This window comes from Camelina sativa, chromosome 1, assembly GCF_030686135.1.
Source record: "Camelina sativa cultivar CO46 ecotype springtype chromosome 1, ASM3068613v1".
NCBI classification, from domain to species: Eukaryota; Viridiplantae; Streptophyta; class Magnoliopsida; order Brassicales; family Brassicaceae; genus Camelina; species Camelina sativa.
Genome location: NC_141880.1, coordinates 4,161,975 through 4,179,504, shown reverse-complemented (window position 1 = coordinate 4,179,504; position 17,530 = coordinate 4,161,975). Strand labels below are relative to the sequence as shown.

The window sequence follows — 17,530 nt, the reverse complement described above, 5'->3', positions numbered from 1 at the left end:
TTTGTTCTAGTTCAAATATATAGGTATCATCTTACCATTTTATTCATGAACTACTTTTCAAATATTTTAGGTTTTTAATCAAAATAACTACACATAAAACAGATTATATATTCTCATGTATAGTAGTTTATTTTCCCTTATTATAGATCGTGGAGGAACATATGATTATACTGACAAGACTAAATATTCTGTCATATTAAGAATCACAAAACTGGAGTTTTTCTTCTTATTTATGTCCGTCCACGTGCTGTTAATTAGAAAAATGAATGAACTACTTCTTTGAATTCTTTACATCTTGATTATAGTGAGACGTCTATTTTCTGATGATCTTCTTGTCTTCCCCAATATCTACATTTTAGAATTTGGTTAATTTTTTTTAATTAAAATAAGATTCTATGGCTTTTACTCAACTGGTAACCATTAGAAGAACAAAAAGAAAAGGAATAAAAAAAATAATGCGAAATGGAATAAACAGTTTTTGAGCAATGAAAGGAAAATCTGCAGAGAAAAAACAAAATAGTAAATAGTAACTAAACAATAAAAATATTTTTAAAATATATTAAATATTAAATAAATTAAATTTCAATTATAATATTAATATTATTTTAATGTATATATAATAAATTTTTTTATATTTGATTTTCAAATAAAATTTGTAAATTAAATTTTAGATATATCATATTAAATATTAATAATTGATATTAACATACAATAAAATTTTAATAGTAATTTAAATTTGTTCTACTATTCATACAGTTTTCAAATATAGCCTTAAGATTAGTTTAGCATAAAATTCCTATCAAATTTTTTTTTCCTGTCAATACATTGTAAAAATATGAAAGTTTTTATATTACAAAATTAAAATTTTATTAATAAACATATTTTTTATTTATTATAAAATAAAAATGAATTTTAATATTTGTTTTTTTTGTTCCATTTATTCTTCATCAATTTTGGGGAGGAATATTTTTGTTCTATTGTTCCCTATTTTTTGAAGAATGTAGAGGAATGTAGAGAAAAAAATATTACTATTAAATGGTAAAAAAATTGTGGAATAAAAAAGAATGTGATATTCCTTCTCGTTTTTTTCCTAAATTTTGGTCACCAATTGAAGCCTTTGTGATTCATCTAATATTTAGTGTTGTTTTTAAGAAATTTTTTTTTAAATAATAAGCTCGATTATATAAACCAAACTACACGAAGTCGATCAATCGTAGTCAAACCGATATCTTTGACTTCCCCACCAACATATTGAGTTCAAAAGATTACTCAAACGATGATCCACTTGAAAAATAAATGATCAACAAAAAAAAACATAATATATTTTCGAAAACCAACATTTAAATTTTGGAAAAAAAACAATACAATTTTGCGAAATGATGTCTATTTAGAAAATTATATATCACCCAAAAAAAATAAGTTGAGAGGTCAAAGTCAATTGGTCAAATATATAATAGGGGGTTAGTTAAGAGTTGTTCACATTTGTATTTTGTAGCCAACTTTGTAACGCGACCTTCTTGGCCGCAATTGTGTGTAGTTGCCACATATCCATACACACCATAATCATAATAAACAATTTTAATAATAAAGCTCTGCATATTGATGACCATTTATAACAGAAAAAAAAAACTTGATACAAAACTACAAAAGCCACAGTACTTAAATATCAAGAAAATGACATCTTTTAAGTGTAAAAAAAAGCGTCGAAAATACTCTTCCCGACAAATACGTGTGATTGATTACATGATATAATTACAACAATACTAAACAAATTCAATAATAGTCAGAGATTGCATATCAATATATTAAAAAAGTACAAAACTGACTGTTACAAGATGTAAGAAAAATAAAAGTGAGCAAGAATCCTGGACACATGGTTACATGTGAGATACTTCTCTTCTAAAGATCCCATTCCTCTCTAACCAGAATCTTTCCTCTTTCTCTAATCATATCAAAAGCTCCCTAAAACTCCCCCACTATACACTACACACACAGCTGTATTTATATAATCCTCTCTGATATATATAAGCACAACCCTGTTCTCTTTCACTAGATTACAAAACCCAAAAAACTAAACAAAACTTTGTATTTTTCTTTCTTGTACTTCTTTCTGTGTGATCATCTCATCTCCTCTAATGGAGCAACTACCTTCTACTACTACTAGTACTAGACCTAAGCCCAAGCTACTAAACCGGCTCAACACCTACGTCGGTTCGAGCCGGGTTGGTAAACGTTTCAAACTCGCCGAACGTAATTCAACTTTCACCACTGAGCTCCGTGCTGGTACCGCCACTTTCTTAACCATGGCTTACATCCTCGCCGTCAACGCTTCGATCCTCTCTGATTCCGGTGGTACTTGCTCTGTTTCCGACTGTATCCCTCTCTGCTCTGACCCAACGATCAACCCTTCTCAGTGTACCGGACCGGGTCTCCGATTACTCCAACCCGACGTTTCTTGCAAATTCAACCCGGTTAATCCCGGTTACGCCGCATGCGTTGAAGGAATCCGAAAGGATCTAATCGTCGCCACCGTAGCTGCCTCACTAATCGGATGCGTAATCATGGGGTTGATGGCGAATCTCCCGTTGGCTTTAGCTCCGGGAATGGGAACTAACGCTTATTTCGCTTACACCGTCGTCGGGTTTCACGGATCCGGTTCAATCTCATACCGGACAGCACTCGCCGCCGTGTTCATCGAAGGGTTGATATTTCTATTCATCTCCGCTATAGGTTTCAGAGCAAAGCTCGCGAAACTCGTCCCTAAACCGGTCAGAATCAGCTCCTCCGCCGGAATCGGACTTTTCTTAGCTTTCATCGGTTTACAGAACAATCAAGGAATCGGTTTAGTCGGTTATAGTCCGTCAACTCTCGTCACTCTCGCCGCCTGTCCAACCTCGTCACGAGTATCCTTAGCTCCCGTTATAACGTCGGCTAACGGAACCGTTAGTTTACTCGCCGGAGGAGCAGTTTCCGGCGATATTATGTGTGTTCACGGACGAATGGAGTCTCCGACGTTTTGGTTAGGTATAGTCGGATTCGTGATCATAGCTTATTGTTTGGTGAAGAACGTGAAAGGAGCTATGATCTACGGGATCGTCTTCGTGACGGCGATCTCGTGGTTCCGTAACACGGAGGTAACGGCGTTTCCGAACACATCGGCCGGAGACGCAGCTCACGATTATTTCAAAAAGATCGTCGATGTACACGTCATCAAACACACCGCCGGAGCTTTGAGCTTCTCCGGTATGAGCAAAGGACATTTCTGGGAAGCTCTGGTGACGTTCCTCTACGTGGATATATTAGATACGACGGGGACGCTTTACTCGATGGCTAGATTCGCCGGATTCGTAGACGAGAACGGAGATTTCGCCGGACAGTATTTCGCGTTTATGTCCGACGCGTCCGCGATTGTGATCGGGTCCTTGCTCGGTACATCTCCGGTGACGGTGTTCATCGAATCGTCGACGGGGATAAGAGAAGGTGGGAGGACGGGGCTGACGGCGATCACGGTGGCGGTTTATTTTTTCTTAGCGATGTTTTTCACGCCGTTGCTAGCTTCGATTCCGGCTTGGGCGGTTGGTCCGCCGTTGATATTAGTGGGAGTGATGATGATGAAATCGGTGACGGAGATTGATTGGGAAGATATGAGGGAAGCGATTCCGGCATTCGTGACGATGATTCTGATGCCGTTGACTTACTCAGTCGCGTACGGGTTGATCGGTGGGATTGGGAGCTACATCGTGTTGCATCTATGGGATTGGGGTGAAGAAGGTTTGGTGAAGTTTGGGTTTTTGAAAAGGAAAGTTGAAGAAGAAGAGGTTAATCATAACAATGGACTTGTCAAAGCTAGTGAGACTGATAATGACACTACTACCGTTTAGATTTTTACATTTGATTTTTATTTTTTTGGTCTTTAGATTTCTTTGTTAGGAAGAAAAGACTAGTGATTGCATTATTGATTTATTTCTCTTGTAGAGGAAAGTGTAAAAATGTGGTGGGAGAAATAAAAGTAAACTGTAGAAATTTTGACATTGGTAAGGTTAAGCTCTTACACATATAAACCAAACTGTAAACTTCATTGAAAAAGAATTGGAAGGTTCAATACAGAAACAAAAAGGCAAAACCCCAAAAGGAGTCAAGGGGGTTAGTTAATCTGAATCAAGATAAATGCCGATGGAACTTTGATATTTTGATAGAACAAAAAGGACTTCTCACAGTGATGGGAAGGTTAGGATTCTCTGGATCTAGCTCTCGGTTTGCTCTCTCAATCGTCTAATGGTACTCCTAACTGTCACAGCACTTGCTGTGTTCATTGTGTATGCACCGCCTGCTTTCACTTTCCCGCAATCTTTGCAACCCCAAATGCCAACAGCTTTCCTCTTCACGGCGTACTACATAACCAAAACAAAAACTCATTTCACAAAATTGAAAAGCAAAAAATCTTTGCAAACTGAAAGCCTTATTGGATTCAAAGACAATGTGTTACTCAAGAGATGGTAATAAGAGTAAGAGTACCTTTCCGCAGAACTCGCAGAAGTACTTGCTGTGTTGACTCACTTCCATCTTCTTGATCTGCTTCCTAAGACTGGCACCATATCGTGTACCTTTTTGCAAACACAACAAATTCAACAGATAAGATTGAGGATTCAAACATTATTATAGAGACATTTCACTTCTCTGTTCGTGATCTGATACTAATTCTTCTAACCATGGAAACAAGGTCAATGGGTTTCAACATATGAATCAAGAGAATTCTAAAGTTGTATACTTTAAGCAAATGCTATTAGCCAATTCCAACCATCGAAACAACGCTTAGGCTTTCAACATATGAACCAAGAGAATTCTAAAGTTGTATACTTCACAGCAACAGCTATATATAGCCAAGGATTAGTTACTGAATACTCACCATATTTGCCGACAATTCCAGCCTTCTTGGTCCTCTTGGTCTGAAATCCAAAAATACAGATAAGTTGTAAGAAAGATACAATCTAAAACCAGATTCCTGGGAGATGGAACAATCTAGTAAGCAATGATTGAAGTTCACATGATCACACGTCTAAGTCTATCTAATCAAATGAATGATCTAGTATGATGAATACATATATTCAAATGAATGTATACTCACGAAACAGAAGATTAACTCACAATTTTCGCCGGCTTGGGAGGAGGGAAGCAGACGATGGGCAAGTGCCGGCGAAGAAGGAGGGAACTTAGGTTTTGGCTCGTTTCGATTTTGTATACAGGCGAGGTAAAAATTAGGGTTTTACTTAATGGGCTATATAACTTATTATTAAAAGGCCCATTAAATTAAAAGCCCAATAACACAAATGTCGCTATCGTTTTGTGTGACACCCGGCCATTATTGTAAAACGCATATGTTACTGCACAGATTTCAATGTTGCAATCAGGTGAAGAACGAGAGATAGAGAGACGATGAGTGTGATTGGAGTCAAGAGCTGTATTTTCCCGGTGACTAGATACTCCCGAGAAACTGAGAGATCTTCTTGCTTCAGTTCTTCGTCGTTTGATCTGAGATTTCACAGAAGAAATCTGGCGGGAGTGTCTTGCAAAATCTCTGGAGAAAGCTCAGGAACAAATGGGGTCTCTCTTAGCTCCAAGAACAAAATGGAGGATTACAATACAGCTATGAAGAGATTGATGAGGAGCCCTTATGAATATCATCATGATCTTGGTATACATCTTTTCTTCGATTTTGTTACATAATTAATGATTTCTTTCTTTGTTTGTCAAGAGTAGAACAGTGTTCATTCATTTGACTTTGTGGTTAGGTTGGCTAGTGTTTGATTAGATTTGAACTGAGAGAGTGTTCTTGAGGAAGGTGAGTGTAGTTGTTTAAGTTCCAAGAACTTTGGTGTATACAGTTTCTTGAACTTTGAAACAGATTTATGAAATTGATAGCTGTGTTTACAAGGATTTAGTGTTTTTTTTCCTTTCTGAAAGCTAAAAAAACGCACAGGTTAGTGTATTTTGGGCAACACATTCAGTAGCTGTGTTACAAGGATTTAGTGTTTCATGTGGATACAAGGTTTATGTGATGATTTTTTCTCACATTTTTTGGTCTTTGTTCTGTTCTTCAGGTATGAACTATACATTGATAAGAGATGAACTGATTGTTGGGTCACAGCCACAGAAACCTGAGGACATAGATCACTTGAAGCAGGAAGAGAATGTTGCTTACATACTTAACTTGCAGCAGGACAAGGACATTGACTATTGGGGAATCGATCTAGACTCCATTGTTAGACGATGTAAGGAGCTTGGAATCCGTCACATGAGAAGGCCCGTAAGGAACATTTCTTGCCTTCTCAACCTGTGAAATCATGTGAATATGAATTTTTAATTTTTTTGTTTATCAATTTCTAATTCTGTCAGGCAAAAGACTTTGATCCGCTTTCGTTGAGGAGCCAACTTCCAAAAGCTGTTTCTTCTTTGGAATGGGCGGTTTCAGAAGGTAAAGGAAGAGTCTACGTGCATTGCTCAGCTGGATTGGGAAGAGCTCCAGGGGTTTCTATTGCTTATATGTATTGGTTCTGCGACATGAACGTAAGTAAAAAAGGTCTCCCTCACTCAACTTCACTCCAAGAAGTTTTTTGCTATCTGATTCTGTGTTTTTGGAACAGCTTAACACTGCTTATGACACATTGGTATCGAAGCGTCCATGTGGGCCTAACAAAGGAGCCATCCGCGGTGCAACGTATGATCTTGCCAAGAACGATCCCTGGAAAGAGCCATTTGAGAGTCTCCCCGAGAATGCATTCGAAGACGTTGCAGATTGGGAAAGGAAATTGATTCAAGAACGTGTTCGTGCCCTCCGTGGAACCTGAAAATCACTAGAGCATATGTATTTATTGTATCAAATAAGAAATCTTGACTTCTGTATATTCTAAATAAATCTACTGATGGTTACAAAACCTTATATGGCGAGTTAATCCGCCTTGTTGTCATGAACTCTATCTTCCTCTCAAGGTCTTAATAAAGCTAAAAATCTTAGCTACAGTCTATATACCTAGATAAAGTATTTATAACATTTGGTAAAGTGACGACACTACTCATCAGAAGAACTAGTGACCAGATCTTGGGACATAAGACAACACTTAGCTCATGTAAATGAATGATTGTTCCATTTCCAATATCATTGGCCTATGGTCTATGTTTTCGGCCCAACGACCACATAAAAACTTTAGAGAATTTATTAAATCTGCTTTTTTCTATACCTTTACCAACTACAGAGAATATGTCAGCTTTATACGCACATTAAAAAAAACAAAAAAAATTCAACTCTCTTGAGCAAACCATAAAGTATATAAAGTTCCCACCGCAATATCCATAAATGACGTTCGTGCTATCTACAACTAATTTTGAAAATTTTGGCTCATCTAATAAAGGAGGCAATAGTTATATATGTTCACACACACGTTAATATAAAGTGTAGATTCATGTGTGTGTGTGTGTGACGGTGAGAGTGTGAGCGTATGGGAGAGACTTGGGGAACAAGATGAAGAACGCGGTCAAAAAGGTGACGGTGGGCTTCGGCTTTTGTTGGTAGCAGTTGGAAACTCCATTAATGACTTAAAAAGTGTATACATCATAATTATGTCATAATTACATATCTTATCTTCTTTTTAATTTTCGATTTGTTATGTAACATTAATTTGTTTGGAAGAAATATCATTGAAGAAAATGTTTTACTTTAGTTGTATGAATATATTTGTATAGTTTTGATTCCAAACGACAAAATATATAGGACTCACAAACTATGTCAAAAAACAGTTGCGTACCTGTTTAATATTCTTGTTAATTAAGTATTATAAATGATGATGGAACTCGTGAATGTTATTAAAAATGTTCATAAGATGTTAATACAAAGACCATGCACTATAAAGTAATCAATCTATCGATTTCGGCACAATAAAAAATTTGATCTCGTATATCCGACGACGACTCATCTATAAAACGTTTTTTGTTTCTCAATGGTCTCTCTCACACACTCTTTGTTTTTCTAATTTTAAAAAATTTTAAACATAAATAATAACACTAGACACCTATATGTAAACTGAGCACATCTTTGTTGATTTGCATTTTTCAACCAAAAATGTAATTTAAAAAGGTAAAAACTAAAACTTAACTCGTTACAAAATAAAAATGATATTTTAGTTGGACTCGATGAGAGGAAAGGACCGCTTCATTCATTCATTCATTCAACTTTTAACTTTTGTAAGTCCGACACTTGCCGCGTAAGTTTTTTGCTACTCCCATTGACCTTTCTCACCTTACAAACTCCATCACCATCCATATATATATGTTATACACTCTCTCTTTTATCTTCACCCACTTCTTCATCTTACAAACCAAGACAGACTAATCAAAAACAGAATCCACAAAAAGGTTATTTTATAAAGATGGCGATTAACAGATCTTTGCTTTTGATTATACTTTTCATCTCCGTTTCTCTATCGACGGCTAGGATTTTACCGGGAGAGTTTCTTCCGGTCACCGATGGTGTCATATTCTCCGGTGAGATCCCTACTGTTTCTAAGGCGGCGGTGGTGGTGGGTTGCGGAGGAGAACAGGAGAGAAAGACGGAGTATTCTTCGCTTGCTCCTCAAGTTGTCGCCGGAAAATTCGGGTCGTTGGTATTGAATGCTCTGCCGAGAGGGTTTCATCCGTCGTCTGGACCCAGCAGGAAAACTAACGACATCAATACTTAATTACAACTGTTGTTTCTTTTGTTGTGTCTCGTCATCTTTTGTTGATGTTTCCTCTGTCCTAATTCTTACTTTTTTTGTTCTTTAGAGAGATTCTTTGATTTGTTTACTTTCGAATAGAGATTATTGTAAATGTTACAGAAAATTACTGTAAGGGTTTAGAAGATTAGGATTGGTTTGGTCTTTTTTTTTTTCTAAGTTGAAAAATGATCAAGAATTTTAAGATTCACATTTTGTATCTCGATTTTTATCAAATATTATCTTGATAAATGTTGTTCATCAGCTTCTTTCATTAATTTCTCAAGATTATTTCTTTAATTTTATTTAGAGTCGTTCAAGATAGTATATCATTTGAATTGATATGGTGGTTCCGAGAAACATCTTAAAGAATATTTGAAAGTCATAATCAGCGGTCAAAGAAAAACATGTAAATTTGACTTTTTTTTATAGTACTTTACTATGATCCGTTTTCCACAATTGCATAAGATAATTGTTTTTAAATTAAAATAACCCCATTTGTTTGGTATTCTCTTATACACCAAAGTATGTGTATGCAACTATGCATTATTCAAGAATTCCAAGTTTCGCTACAAATTTAGGTTTTTAATTGATTTCTTCATAAAAACAAATAACAACTTCTTGTGAGAACAATAGCAAAGCTTTTTATTCTTGGAAGTATTCGTCAAACAACGTATAGCCACACAACTCACTTGAGCTAACTCAAAAAGAGACCAAAGAGAGACATTGTTATTTCAGACAACCTTAAAAGCATAGCAGAACTGGAAGTGACTCCTCTTTTTATGTAACGATTCAGTTGCACTCCTTCTCGTAAATTTCGCTTGCATATTTCCAGTTGATCACTTTCCATACATTCTTCAGATATTCCGGCCTCACGTTTTTGTACTGCAAGAGAGATTAATAAAAGAGTTGTTTAAAGAACATTGATCTTATAAGCTTTAGACATGAGTCTTAAGGGATCAAAAAGTGTTCTAACCTGCAAGTAGTAGGCGTGCTCCCAAACATCTATACCTACCAGAGGAACCAAGCTTCCTCCCTTTGTCACTAATGGATCCTGCAACCAACCAAACTCTTCTTTAAAATCCATCAAAATCACATATATTTATGAATCTTAAGAACGCTGGCAAAGCTAAAACCGTTTTGAACAGATCAGTGTCGCACATTACAGATCATGGATTACCTGATTGGCAGTTGTGTCAACCACAAGCTTCTTCAGTTCTTTGTCTAGACCGAGCCACTGTTTCAATCAACAGAATTACAACGCAAATCAATGATCATGGTTAAAAGGAAAAAGCACCAGATTCAACACTGTAAGACAATGAAATTAAAAAAAAAGGAAGAAGGTGAGATTAGACTACTGACCACCCATCCTGAGCCTTGAACAGCAGCACCTTCAGAACTCATCTTTTTCACCAAACCTTCAAGGGAGCCAAAGTGAGTGTCAATAGCGCTGCCAAGAGATCCCTTTGGTGGCTCTCCACCACCTTCCTGTTATATATTAAAAGACACCATTAAACTCAGACCAATTAAATAGACAAAAATTAGATAAGAAAAACTCAAAAAACAAAACTCACCTTGACTGGAGCAAGATTCTTCCAGAAAATCAAGTGATTCACATGCCCTGCACATTAGAATTAGACCCAAATGAGCTTCATCCTCTAGCACAGAACATAATCCTAAACTTATTTCCCATAGCTATCAAACCAATCCAACTGGTTCAAAGCTCAAGACCCAGCAGACCCCAAGGTACCTCTAAGCCAGCTAATGTTACCGACTAAACTTGATTGACTCTGAGACAAACCTTCATCCCAATTTTACACTCTATTCATCAACTACTTCAATTCCTAATTTCTTAGGCTCATTTCAATGGATCACAAGGCCCTAACTTGCAAACTAACCTAAATTTCATCAAAATTTTACTCAATTCAAACACGATCCAACACAAACAAACTCATCAAAATCGAGATCGGGAAAAATAAAAAAAAATGTCAGACACACAAACACACACACACACATACCTCCGCCGTTGAATTTGATAGCGCTCTGAAGCTTAACAACAGCAGAAGCATCACCCTTGTTCACAGCCTGATCAAGCTGCTCAAGAGCATTATTGTAATTAGTAACATAAGTCTGGTGATGCTTCTGGTGGTGAATCTGCATAATCTCTCCGCTAATCGCCGGCTCCAAAGCGCCATAGTCGTAAGGAAGATCAGGAAGCGTAAAAGTCTGGATTCCTCTGAATCCAATCAGCCTCGATGACGTCTCCTTCAAGCCGGCTAGGGTTTTTCTACTCGCAACACAACGAATCGCCATTGTTAGACAGTGTTTGGGTTGAAGAAGATTCTTCTTTCTCCTTCCTCTCTAGTCTCAGATATGAAAATGTCAAGTGTGTGTAGACGTGGAGAGGAAATGATAATATCACTGCCTGTCACGTATAAAAATAAAGTGACAGTTTGACACGTAAACATATGATCGTGGTTATGATGACTTACTTATTTGTCGCTGTAAAAGATATGGGCCGATTGTGAGCCCAAAAGGCCTTATTAATATATAGTAATAATTTTCTTCGGTTTTTTGTTTTTGTTTTTGTTTTTCCAGGAAAATATATTAGGAAATGTTGAAAAGTTGACTAGAAAGGGAGATGTTGAAATTTAGAAATCGATGCATGTGAAAGCGAATTCTCTATTTGGTTCCTCCTTGATGACAACGAAATCGTTGTCGATCATCAATCTTAGTTAGTTTCCTTCACAGAACCAGAGCTGAGATCGGAGATTTTAAGGAGGCGAGATTTTTTGGAGATTCGGAGTTGGGGGAGGATTTGGTTGGTTGATTTGGGTTTTTTGGGAGTCTCTCGATGGAGAGTATAAGTGAAAACGATGGTGATTACGACGGAAGAAATGAAGGAGGATCTTCATCGGATTACCGATTGTTGGGTCGCCAAGTTACGGTTCATCAGTTCATGGGCGGTGGCAAAGGCGAGCTCTTTCTTCGAAATTTGTTTCTTTTTTTTCATTGTTTGGGTAATTTCTGATGACAATTTCTCGGATTCATCGACTTAGTGTTGAAGATGATACTATGGAAATCTAGGGTTTCTGATTTTGCTGGGCAAAGTGCATTCCCAAATGCATATTGGAGATGGTACTTAGAATAGTTAGGGTGTCTGATTTTCGCGGTATGAAGAAATTGTCATGTTTGCAAGTACATTTAGCATTTTGGGTATAAGTAGAAGATGGAAAATTTTGGCAGATGTAAGTTAGGTTAAGGTTTGATCTTGAATGAGAATTAGCTGAATATGTAATTTGGATGTGCGTCAGTTCGTAGCTCAAGCCAAAAAAGCCAGTGTTTGTATAGTTCTTAACGATTTTGTATGGCGATGTTCTTTGATGCAGCTGCTGACTTGCTTTTATGGAGGAAACGTCATCTTTCTTTTGGGGTTCTCATTGTATCAACTGTAGCTTGGCTTATATTCGAGCTTTCAGGGTTGCCTTTCTTATCTGTTTCTTCAGATGTCTTACTGATCGGGATCATTATATCATTCGTCCATGCCAGGGTTTCTGCTTTTAGGAATAGGTGAGCGCTACTTTTCACCAGTCTTTTTCCATAGTTCTTTGCTGTTATGTGACTGATGATGATCTCTACCTGTTATCTCTTTTATAAGCAGACAGGGGCATTCGTTGCCAGAGCTTGTTCTATCAGAGGAAATGGTGAATAGTGCTGCAGCTTCGTTCCGTATAAAACTCAATCACTTGCTTGTAATGGCTCATGATGTCACAGTTGGCAATGATTTTCGACTCTTCTTTAAGGTTATGAAGCAAATCCTTTCAATAATGGAAACCATTAAGCATTGAACAATTGGGCTGACAATTGTTCATTGGCAGGTGGTGATTTGTCTGTGGCTTCTCTCTGCCATTGGTAGCTATATATCTCTCTGCACTCTTGTTTATATCGGTTAGTAACTTGATCTCTAAATGCAAATGATAGAAAAAGCTTTTTCTGTTTTTTTGATCCTTAAGTTTCTCCCCCCCCCCCCCCCCCCCCCATTAATTCATTAGCTTTTAATCTCTCGTTTTAGTTCCCGTAGACATTGCTGTTTTAAACGCAGTGAACCAAAAGTCTTATATGAAAGTTTATTATTTCTTGGTGTGAACAGGGACCATCCTATCTGTAACAATACCGGCTTTGTACAGTAAATACCAAAGCAAAGTAGACAAGTGTTGCGGGTCGATACACAGGCGGTTGTCTCACCACTACAAAATAGTGGACGAAAATGTTATAAGCAGACTCTCGTGGAGCTTATCCAAGGATAAAGATTCATGAGCTTAACTTTGGTGATACTGAGAATGTGTTTTACTTGTTTTTTTTGTTTAGCTGTTCACTCATTAGTTGTGTTTTCTTGTTATTCACCATGTGTAGTATAACTAAACGCCATAACTAAATGAATATAAGATTCTTCGTTCACCTTAACTCTTGGCTTTGTCTAGAACACAACTGATAAAAAGGCTTTTGTAGAGGTGCCTGAAACGACGCCGTGGCGTTTAACAATATTCTCTGTGACATTCAGACGGATGGAGGTACCAGCCCAAGGTTAAAGGCCCATATGAGCCCAGTATTGCTAGGTCAGTTGTTACTTGTTCACGTCACATAAGCTTTTGGTCATACGAAATTATCAATAGAAGAATGTCACTAACACAGTTTTAATTGCACTAGTTAATGCTGCAAGTCTGACGTCAAAACTCAACACAAGTAATGATGACTAGTATACGAATGATCAGTAGGTAATCAATTCCATGAGCGCTCTATTACGTATTCCTACGAATACTATTCTTATATATCTCATGATCTCTTTCAAAGTTTCAACTACTATCAATTTCATTGTATGTATAATATAATAAAAATGGATATTCTAGAATAATAATACAAACAGTCTCCCATCTCAAATGACCACCTACTATATTTTATATTGATTAGAAGAATATGTGTTAATGTCACACACTTTTGTAGGTGGACATGCTTCAGTAATTTATATCATTAGATCTAGTATGAAATGGTCACCAACTAAATTCAAATAATAACTATATAATATCTTAAACTACTCGAATTAGACATATATAGATTGATGTTATGAATTTGACATTATAGTAGAGTAGCTTATCTGTACAGATACGAATTAAATACAAGTACCTTAAATTTTCTGAATACGTGACGAGACCTGTAACAACTTCTAACCAAAGTATTTGAATCTGGTATATAGACATAGTAAATACACACAATAGACTCGTGTATGGGGGTTGATATATATGGTCTCACACGTTGGAGTGTTTGTTATCAACTATTGGAACTATTGCAGCTAAAGAGAGACAAGTGTTGTGACCTTTGCGTGAACTCGTAATTCTATTTAATTTCATCATTTGTATTTCGTCATTAATTAAATATAGTGTGTTTGTTGTATTGGACTTCTTCTTATACTTGTGGACCCGTAAGTGACACATGAATTTCGTATGGACCATTCAATTCGTGAACCAACCACATATATACACACAAATGTTCATCTTCGAATTTTTACATAACCATTATATGAAATTGGCAACGACCAAACTAATGGAAAATCTACTGACCTTGTCCAACTACACAAATCCAAATAGGTTATTAACGATGTGTGTCTACCCCATAATAAGAAAACCAAAACCATGGAATAAATCTATGATAAGTTAATTATATTCGTCATGATTAATTAGTTGGGAATATGATACCCCAACTATACAGTTTTATATAATCCAATATTGCTTTTCTACATCCAATCTCATTTGTCGTTTTTTCTTATTTGAGAATTAATTCCTTTTAGCTTGATTCCAAAGTTCTTAAAACCACTAGTATTAATGAGTTTGTTAGTTGTCAATTATGATATATCTACTAAACTAATCGTTTTCTTATTTGTCTTCTTCTTATTTGCTCTATCTTTTCAGTATTTATCCAAATTAATAATACACACAGACACAACAAAGAATGGCATCCCCACAAATAGAATCAAAATTACTTTTAGGATATACAATTACGGTATAAGATATATAGTGGTTCAATACATGCTCTAATTTGTATAGCAGAAACTGGAAAACAAGATTCATACTAATCTAGGGATCTTAATTATACAAGCGCATGTTTTTCAAATGACCATGATTTCAACATATGGTTTTATATTTGGATTTTGCTTCTATTAACATGTAAACCACTGATTCTCGATAGGACGACAAGAAAAATTACATTGGTTAGTGGAGTGAATAAAAATTGACCTTAAAGAATACAAACAAAATTAATAGTGACCATTCACTTGCTACATATATAAATAATACTAACAAATTATAGAGTTTAAAATTTAGGACCAACCACATCATCATCTCTCTATAACTCTCTGAAGAGAGTCGCCCATAAATCTATTTATGACTTCTTTTATCACAACTTGATATAAATATTTCTGCCTCCCCTCATCTTTACAAGTCACGAGGAAGCAACAAATCAGAAAGATTTGATTTCAGATCGAACAAAATTAATATCAAAGCTTTGAGACGAAATAAAGAGAGTGAAGAGAAAACTCGGTGTGGATTCTTGAGATCATGAGGGATATTAAATCCCACTTCTCCATCTCGTTCGTCATCCGATTTATGTAACAACACGAGTCTTGAAGGTGAAGTAATCAAGTTTTTTTTTTCTTTCTCTCCTCTGTTTCTCGAGCGAACCTCAAAGATGGGTCGGTTGCTACTTGAGCCGCAAGCAAACGCACCCGCCGATGCAACCCCTAAAACCAGAGGAGGGTTAAACGACACCTACTTCGACACTAACATGGTCATCATTTTAGCTGCTTTACTCTGCGCTTTAATCTGTGCTCTAAGCCTCAACTCTGCCTTGCGATGTGTGCTACGCATCACTCGGAGACTCACTTCGGATGATCAAGTCGCAAACGCTTCAAACGCAAACGCAAACTCGGGACGTTTAGCAGCTACAACGGGGATCAAGAAACGGGCGTTAGAGCAAATCCCTGTTGGATTGTACGGATCAGGGAACATTGACATGAAAGCTACGGAGTGTTTGATATGTCTAGGAGATTTCGTGGATGGAGAGAAAGTTAGGGTTTTGCCTAAATGTAACCATGGCTTCCACGTGAGGTGCATAGATACTTGGCTGGTCTCGCGTTCCTCTTGCCCTACTTGCAGACAATCGCTACTCGTTGAGCAACCGTCGCCGATGGCTGTTTCCCGCCGGGACGAGGACGTGGTATAGTTTCCATCACATAATTAAGGACATGCATGATTGGTGATTTTTCTTAAATATGCTCTCTCAAGTGGGCTTGGTTTTTTGTTGGTTGGTTACATAATTGTTTTTGTGTGTGCAAACTAATGTGATTAATTTACACATATTCTTGAGCTGGTGAATTTAGTGTGATGGGTTTTCTTGAAATCAGACAAATCTTTACTGATTTTTTTACGTTTTCTTCCCAAAAAAAAAATTGTTGTAATGAAAAAAAGATTAGGAGTTTTATTACCGACAACGGATAATGGATTTAATTAACCGGATATGGTCTTCGTTCCGAGAAGTCGTTTGTGGATCTAAGATCCAAAATGTTTTTTTTTTTGTGTGGTTAAAATGATATTATAATTATATGATGTATAATAAAATGATCATTTATTTAAAAACGGTAACCCAACCAACAATTGTCACTTATAGAAAACAGAAGAAGTACGGAGCAACTAGGATCCAATGATTTCTTATTAAAAAAAATAATGACAACAAAAATAAAAAGCGAGTAATTCATGATGATCGGATTTTTTTTTTTACTGTTTATTACCCTTATTTTGATTGTGATTTTTTTTTTTTTTAAGATAGTATTTCGAAATATAAATGGGAACGAGCGAACGTTTAATTTAACGGCTCTTCTCGTGTTTGCATTCAGTCAGTGGGAACTTCCACAACCACTTAATCAAACGCCCTACGGAGTACGGACTGCTTCATTCTCTCTCTCTACTTGGCAGTGGCAATATATGGGCCTTATATATCAAAGTTTAATTATAGCTAGAAATAAGTAACGTTCTCGTAGTGACCCATATATATGGGCCTTGTTGGGTCTCCCAGCTTTTTATTAAGTAACGTTATCGTAGTGACCCATATATATCAAAATTTAATTATAGCTAGAAATATTTTATTATTTTAGGATTTTTAAAATAAATTCAGAGTTTTATGAATAGCTGCTAAATTTTGACAGATGAAATTGTTTTTACAAAAGGATTATAAGATTAAAATTTCAGAATTTTATGTGTAAATTCTGGAATGCTAACCAAATTTGAGTTATAGTATGATGTCCACCTAATATTTTTTATATAATGTATTATAGGAAATGGAAATTTAAACTATGCGAGAAAATCCTAATATAATTGAAATATAATAAAACTCAAAGACTACTTTTCGTTTATAGAAAAGAATCATTAAAATGAGCATAATTGGAATGAACTGCCACTGAAAATTGAAAATTCAACTCATGTCATATATGAAAAAAACATGATTTTTACCTACTTTGCTGACTGATATCAAGGAGAAAAGAACAAAGAAAGTGATTATAAGAATAAAAGTGTTGGCCCAATTGTTACGTCAATACTGATTAGGAAGATAATCACAATCAGTATGTTGTTGATCACAGTCAACATACAAAATAACTTACTATTTTAAATTTAATGATAAGGTAAGAAATCATAATAATAATAAAAAATTATTGTTACTATTTTTGATAAATATATGTAAGA

The 17,530-nt window shown here is 36.0% G+C and overlaps 7 protein-coding genes across 8 annotated transcripts; 5 read left to right on the top strand and 2 right to left on the bottom strand.

The window, feature by feature from the left end:
• Window positions 1-1,605: 1,605 nt before the first annotated feature.
• Window positions 1,606-4,031, top strand: LOC104767864 (adenine/guanine permease AZG1). The gene has a single exon (XM_010491852.3). The coding sequence runs from the start codon at window positions 2,136-2,138 to the stop codon at window positions 3,879-3,881; it is 1,746 nt and encodes a 581-aa protein (XP_010490154.2). The 5' UTR covers window positions 1,606-2,135; the 3' UTR covers window positions 3,882-4,031.
• A 26-nt stretch (window positions 4,032-4,057) lies between these two features.
• On the bottom strand, window positions 4,058-5,360 carry LOC104704243 (large ribosomal subunit protein eL43z-like). The gene is made up of 5 exons (XM_087463709.1): window positions 5,353-5,360; window positions 5,146-5,275; window positions 4,907-4,946; window positions 4,516-4,604; window positions 4,058-4,391 (listed from the first exon to the last, which is right to left on the bottom strand). The coding sequence occupies exons 1-5, from the start codon at window positions 5,358-5,360 to the stop codon at window positions 4,245-4,247; spliced, it is 414 nt and encodes a 137-aa protein (XP_087319835.1). The 3' UTR covers window positions 4,058-4,244.
• LOC104767936 (phosphoglucan phosphatase LSF2, chloroplastic) lies at window positions 5,348-7,017 on the top strand. The gene is made up of 4 exons (XM_010491919.2): window positions 5,348-5,692; window positions 6,099-6,304; window positions 6,394-6,564; window positions 6,642-7,017. The coding sequence occupies exons 1-4, from the start codon at window positions 5,434-5,436 to the stop codon at window positions 6,843-6,845; spliced, it is 840 nt and encodes a 279-aa protein (XP_010490221.2). The 5' UTR covers window positions 5,348-5,433; the 3' UTR covers window positions 6,846-7,017.
• Window positions 7,018-8,211: 1,194 nt separating this feature from the next.
• LOC104768015 (uncharacterized) lies at window positions 8,212-9,005 on the top strand. The gene has a single exon (XM_087487789.1). It carries the CDS (start codon window positions 8,421-8,423, stop codon window positions 8,727-8,729), a length of 309 nt encoding a protein of 102 aa, XP_087343915.1. The 5' UTR covers window positions 8,212-8,420; the 3' UTR covers window positions 8,730-9,005.
• A 363-nt stretch (window positions 9,006-9,368) lies between these two features.
• On the bottom strand, window positions 9,369-11,214 carry LOC104768098 (superoxide dismutase [Mn] 1, mitochondrial). Its single transcript, XM_010492053.2, has 6 exons — window positions 10,763-11,214; window positions 10,319-10,365; window positions 10,107-10,232; window positions 9,925-9,981; window positions 9,721-9,798; window positions 9,369-9,629 (listed from the first exon to the last, which is right to left on the bottom strand). The coding sequence occupies exons 1-6, from the start codon at window positions 11,055-11,057 to the stop codon at window positions 9,537-9,539; spliced, it is 696 nt and encodes a 231-aa protein (XP_010490355.2). The 5' UTR covers window positions 11,058-11,214; the 3' UTR covers window positions 9,369-9,536.
• A 98-nt stretch (window positions 11,215-11,312) lies between these two features.
• LOC104768168 (reticulon-like protein B16) lies at window positions 11,313-13,208 on the top strand. Of its 2 annotated transcripts, none has more exons than XM_010492115.3 (5): window positions 11,313-11,719; window positions 12,134-12,314; window positions 12,406-12,547; window positions 12,623-12,692; window positions 12,895-13,208. In XM_010492115.3, the coding sequence occupies exons 1-5, from the start codon at window positions 11,599-11,601 to the stop codon at window positions 13,059-13,061; spliced, it is 681 nt and encodes a 226-aa protein (XP_010490417.1). In that variant the 5' UTR covers window positions 11,313-11,598; the 3' UTR covers window positions 13,062-13,208. The 2 variants fall into 2 exon arrangements, with proteins under 2 accessions (XP_010490417.1, XP_087343806.1); XM_087487680.1 differs by having other exon boundaries at window positions 11,315-11,764.
• Window positions 13,209-15,330: 2,122 nt separating this feature from the next.
• On the top strand, window positions 15,331-16,193 carry LOC104768239 (RING-H2 finger protein ATL72). Its single transcript, XM_010492171.3, has one exon. The coding sequence runs from the start codon at window positions 15,483-15,485 to the stop codon at window positions 16,014-16,016; it is 534 nt and encodes a 177-aa protein (XP_010490473.1). The 5' UTR covers window positions 15,331-15,482; the 3' UTR covers window positions 16,017-16,193.
• The last annotated feature ends 1,337 nt before the right edge of the window (window positions 16,194-17,530 follow it).

Excerpts from the sequence above, each read along its gene's own strand:
- LOC104767864 (XM_010491852.3), top strand. The coding sequence starts at position 2,136 with ATGGAGCAACTACCTTCTACTACTACTAGTACTAGACCTAAGCCCAAG.
- LOC104704243 (XM_087463709.1), bottom strand. Across the intron at positions 4,947-5,145 it reads CTCCCAAGCCGGCGAAAATT|ACCAAGAGGACCAAGAAGGC; the intron begins GTGAGTTAATCT and ends TTTGGATTTCAG. Across the intron at positions 4,392-4,515 it reads TCTGCGAGTTCTGCGGAAAG|TACGCCGTGAAGAGGAAAGC; the intron begins GTACTCTTACTC and ends TTGGTTATGTAG.
- LOC104767936 (XM_010491919.2), top strand. The coding sequence starts at position 5,434 with ATGAGTGTGATTGGAGTCAAGAGCTGTATTTTCCCGGTGACTAGATAC. Across the intron at positions 6,305-6,393 it reads TCCGTCACATGAGAAGGCCC|GCAAAAGACTTTGATCCGCT; the intron begins GTAAGGAACATT and ends TAATTCTGTCAG. Across the intron at positions 6,565-6,641 it reads ATTGGTTCTGCGACATGAAC|CTTAACACTGCTTATGACAC; the intron begins GTAAGTAAAAAA and ends TTTTTGGAACAG.
- LOC104768015 (XM_087487789.1), top strand. The coding sequence starts at position 8,421 with ATGGCGATTAACAGATCTTTGCTTTTGATTATACTTTTCATCTCCGTT.
- LOC104768098 (XM_010492053.2), bottom strand. The coding sequence starts at position 11,057 with ATGGCGATTCGTTGTGTTGCGAGTAGAAAAACCCTAGCCGGCTTGAAG. Across the intron at positions 9,799-9,924 it reads TTGACACAACTGCCAATCAG|GATCCATTAGTGACAAAGGG; the intron begins GTAATCCATGAT and ends GGTTGGTTGCAG. Across the intron at positions 9,630-9,720 it reads AGCACGCCTACTACTTGCAG|TACAAAAACGTGAGGCCGGA; the intron begins GTTAGAACACTT and ends TCTCTCTTGCAG.
- LOC104768168 (XM_087487680.1), top strand. The coding sequence starts at position 11,599 with ATGGAGAGTATAAGTGAAAACGATGGTGATTACGACGGAAGAAATGAA. Across the intron at positions 11,765-12,133 it reads TCTTTTTTTTCATTGTTTGG|CTGCTGACTTGCTTTTATGG; the intron begins GTAATTTCTGAT and ends TCTTTGATGCAG. Across the intron at positions 12,315-12,405 it reads GTTTCTGCTTTTAGGAATAG|ACAGGGGCATTCGTTGCCAG; the intron begins GTGAGCGCTACT and ends TTTTATAAGCAG.
- LOC104768239 (XM_010492171.3), top strand. The coding sequence starts at position 15,483 with ATGGGTCGGTTGCTACTTGAGCCGCAAGCAAACGCACCCGCCGATGCA.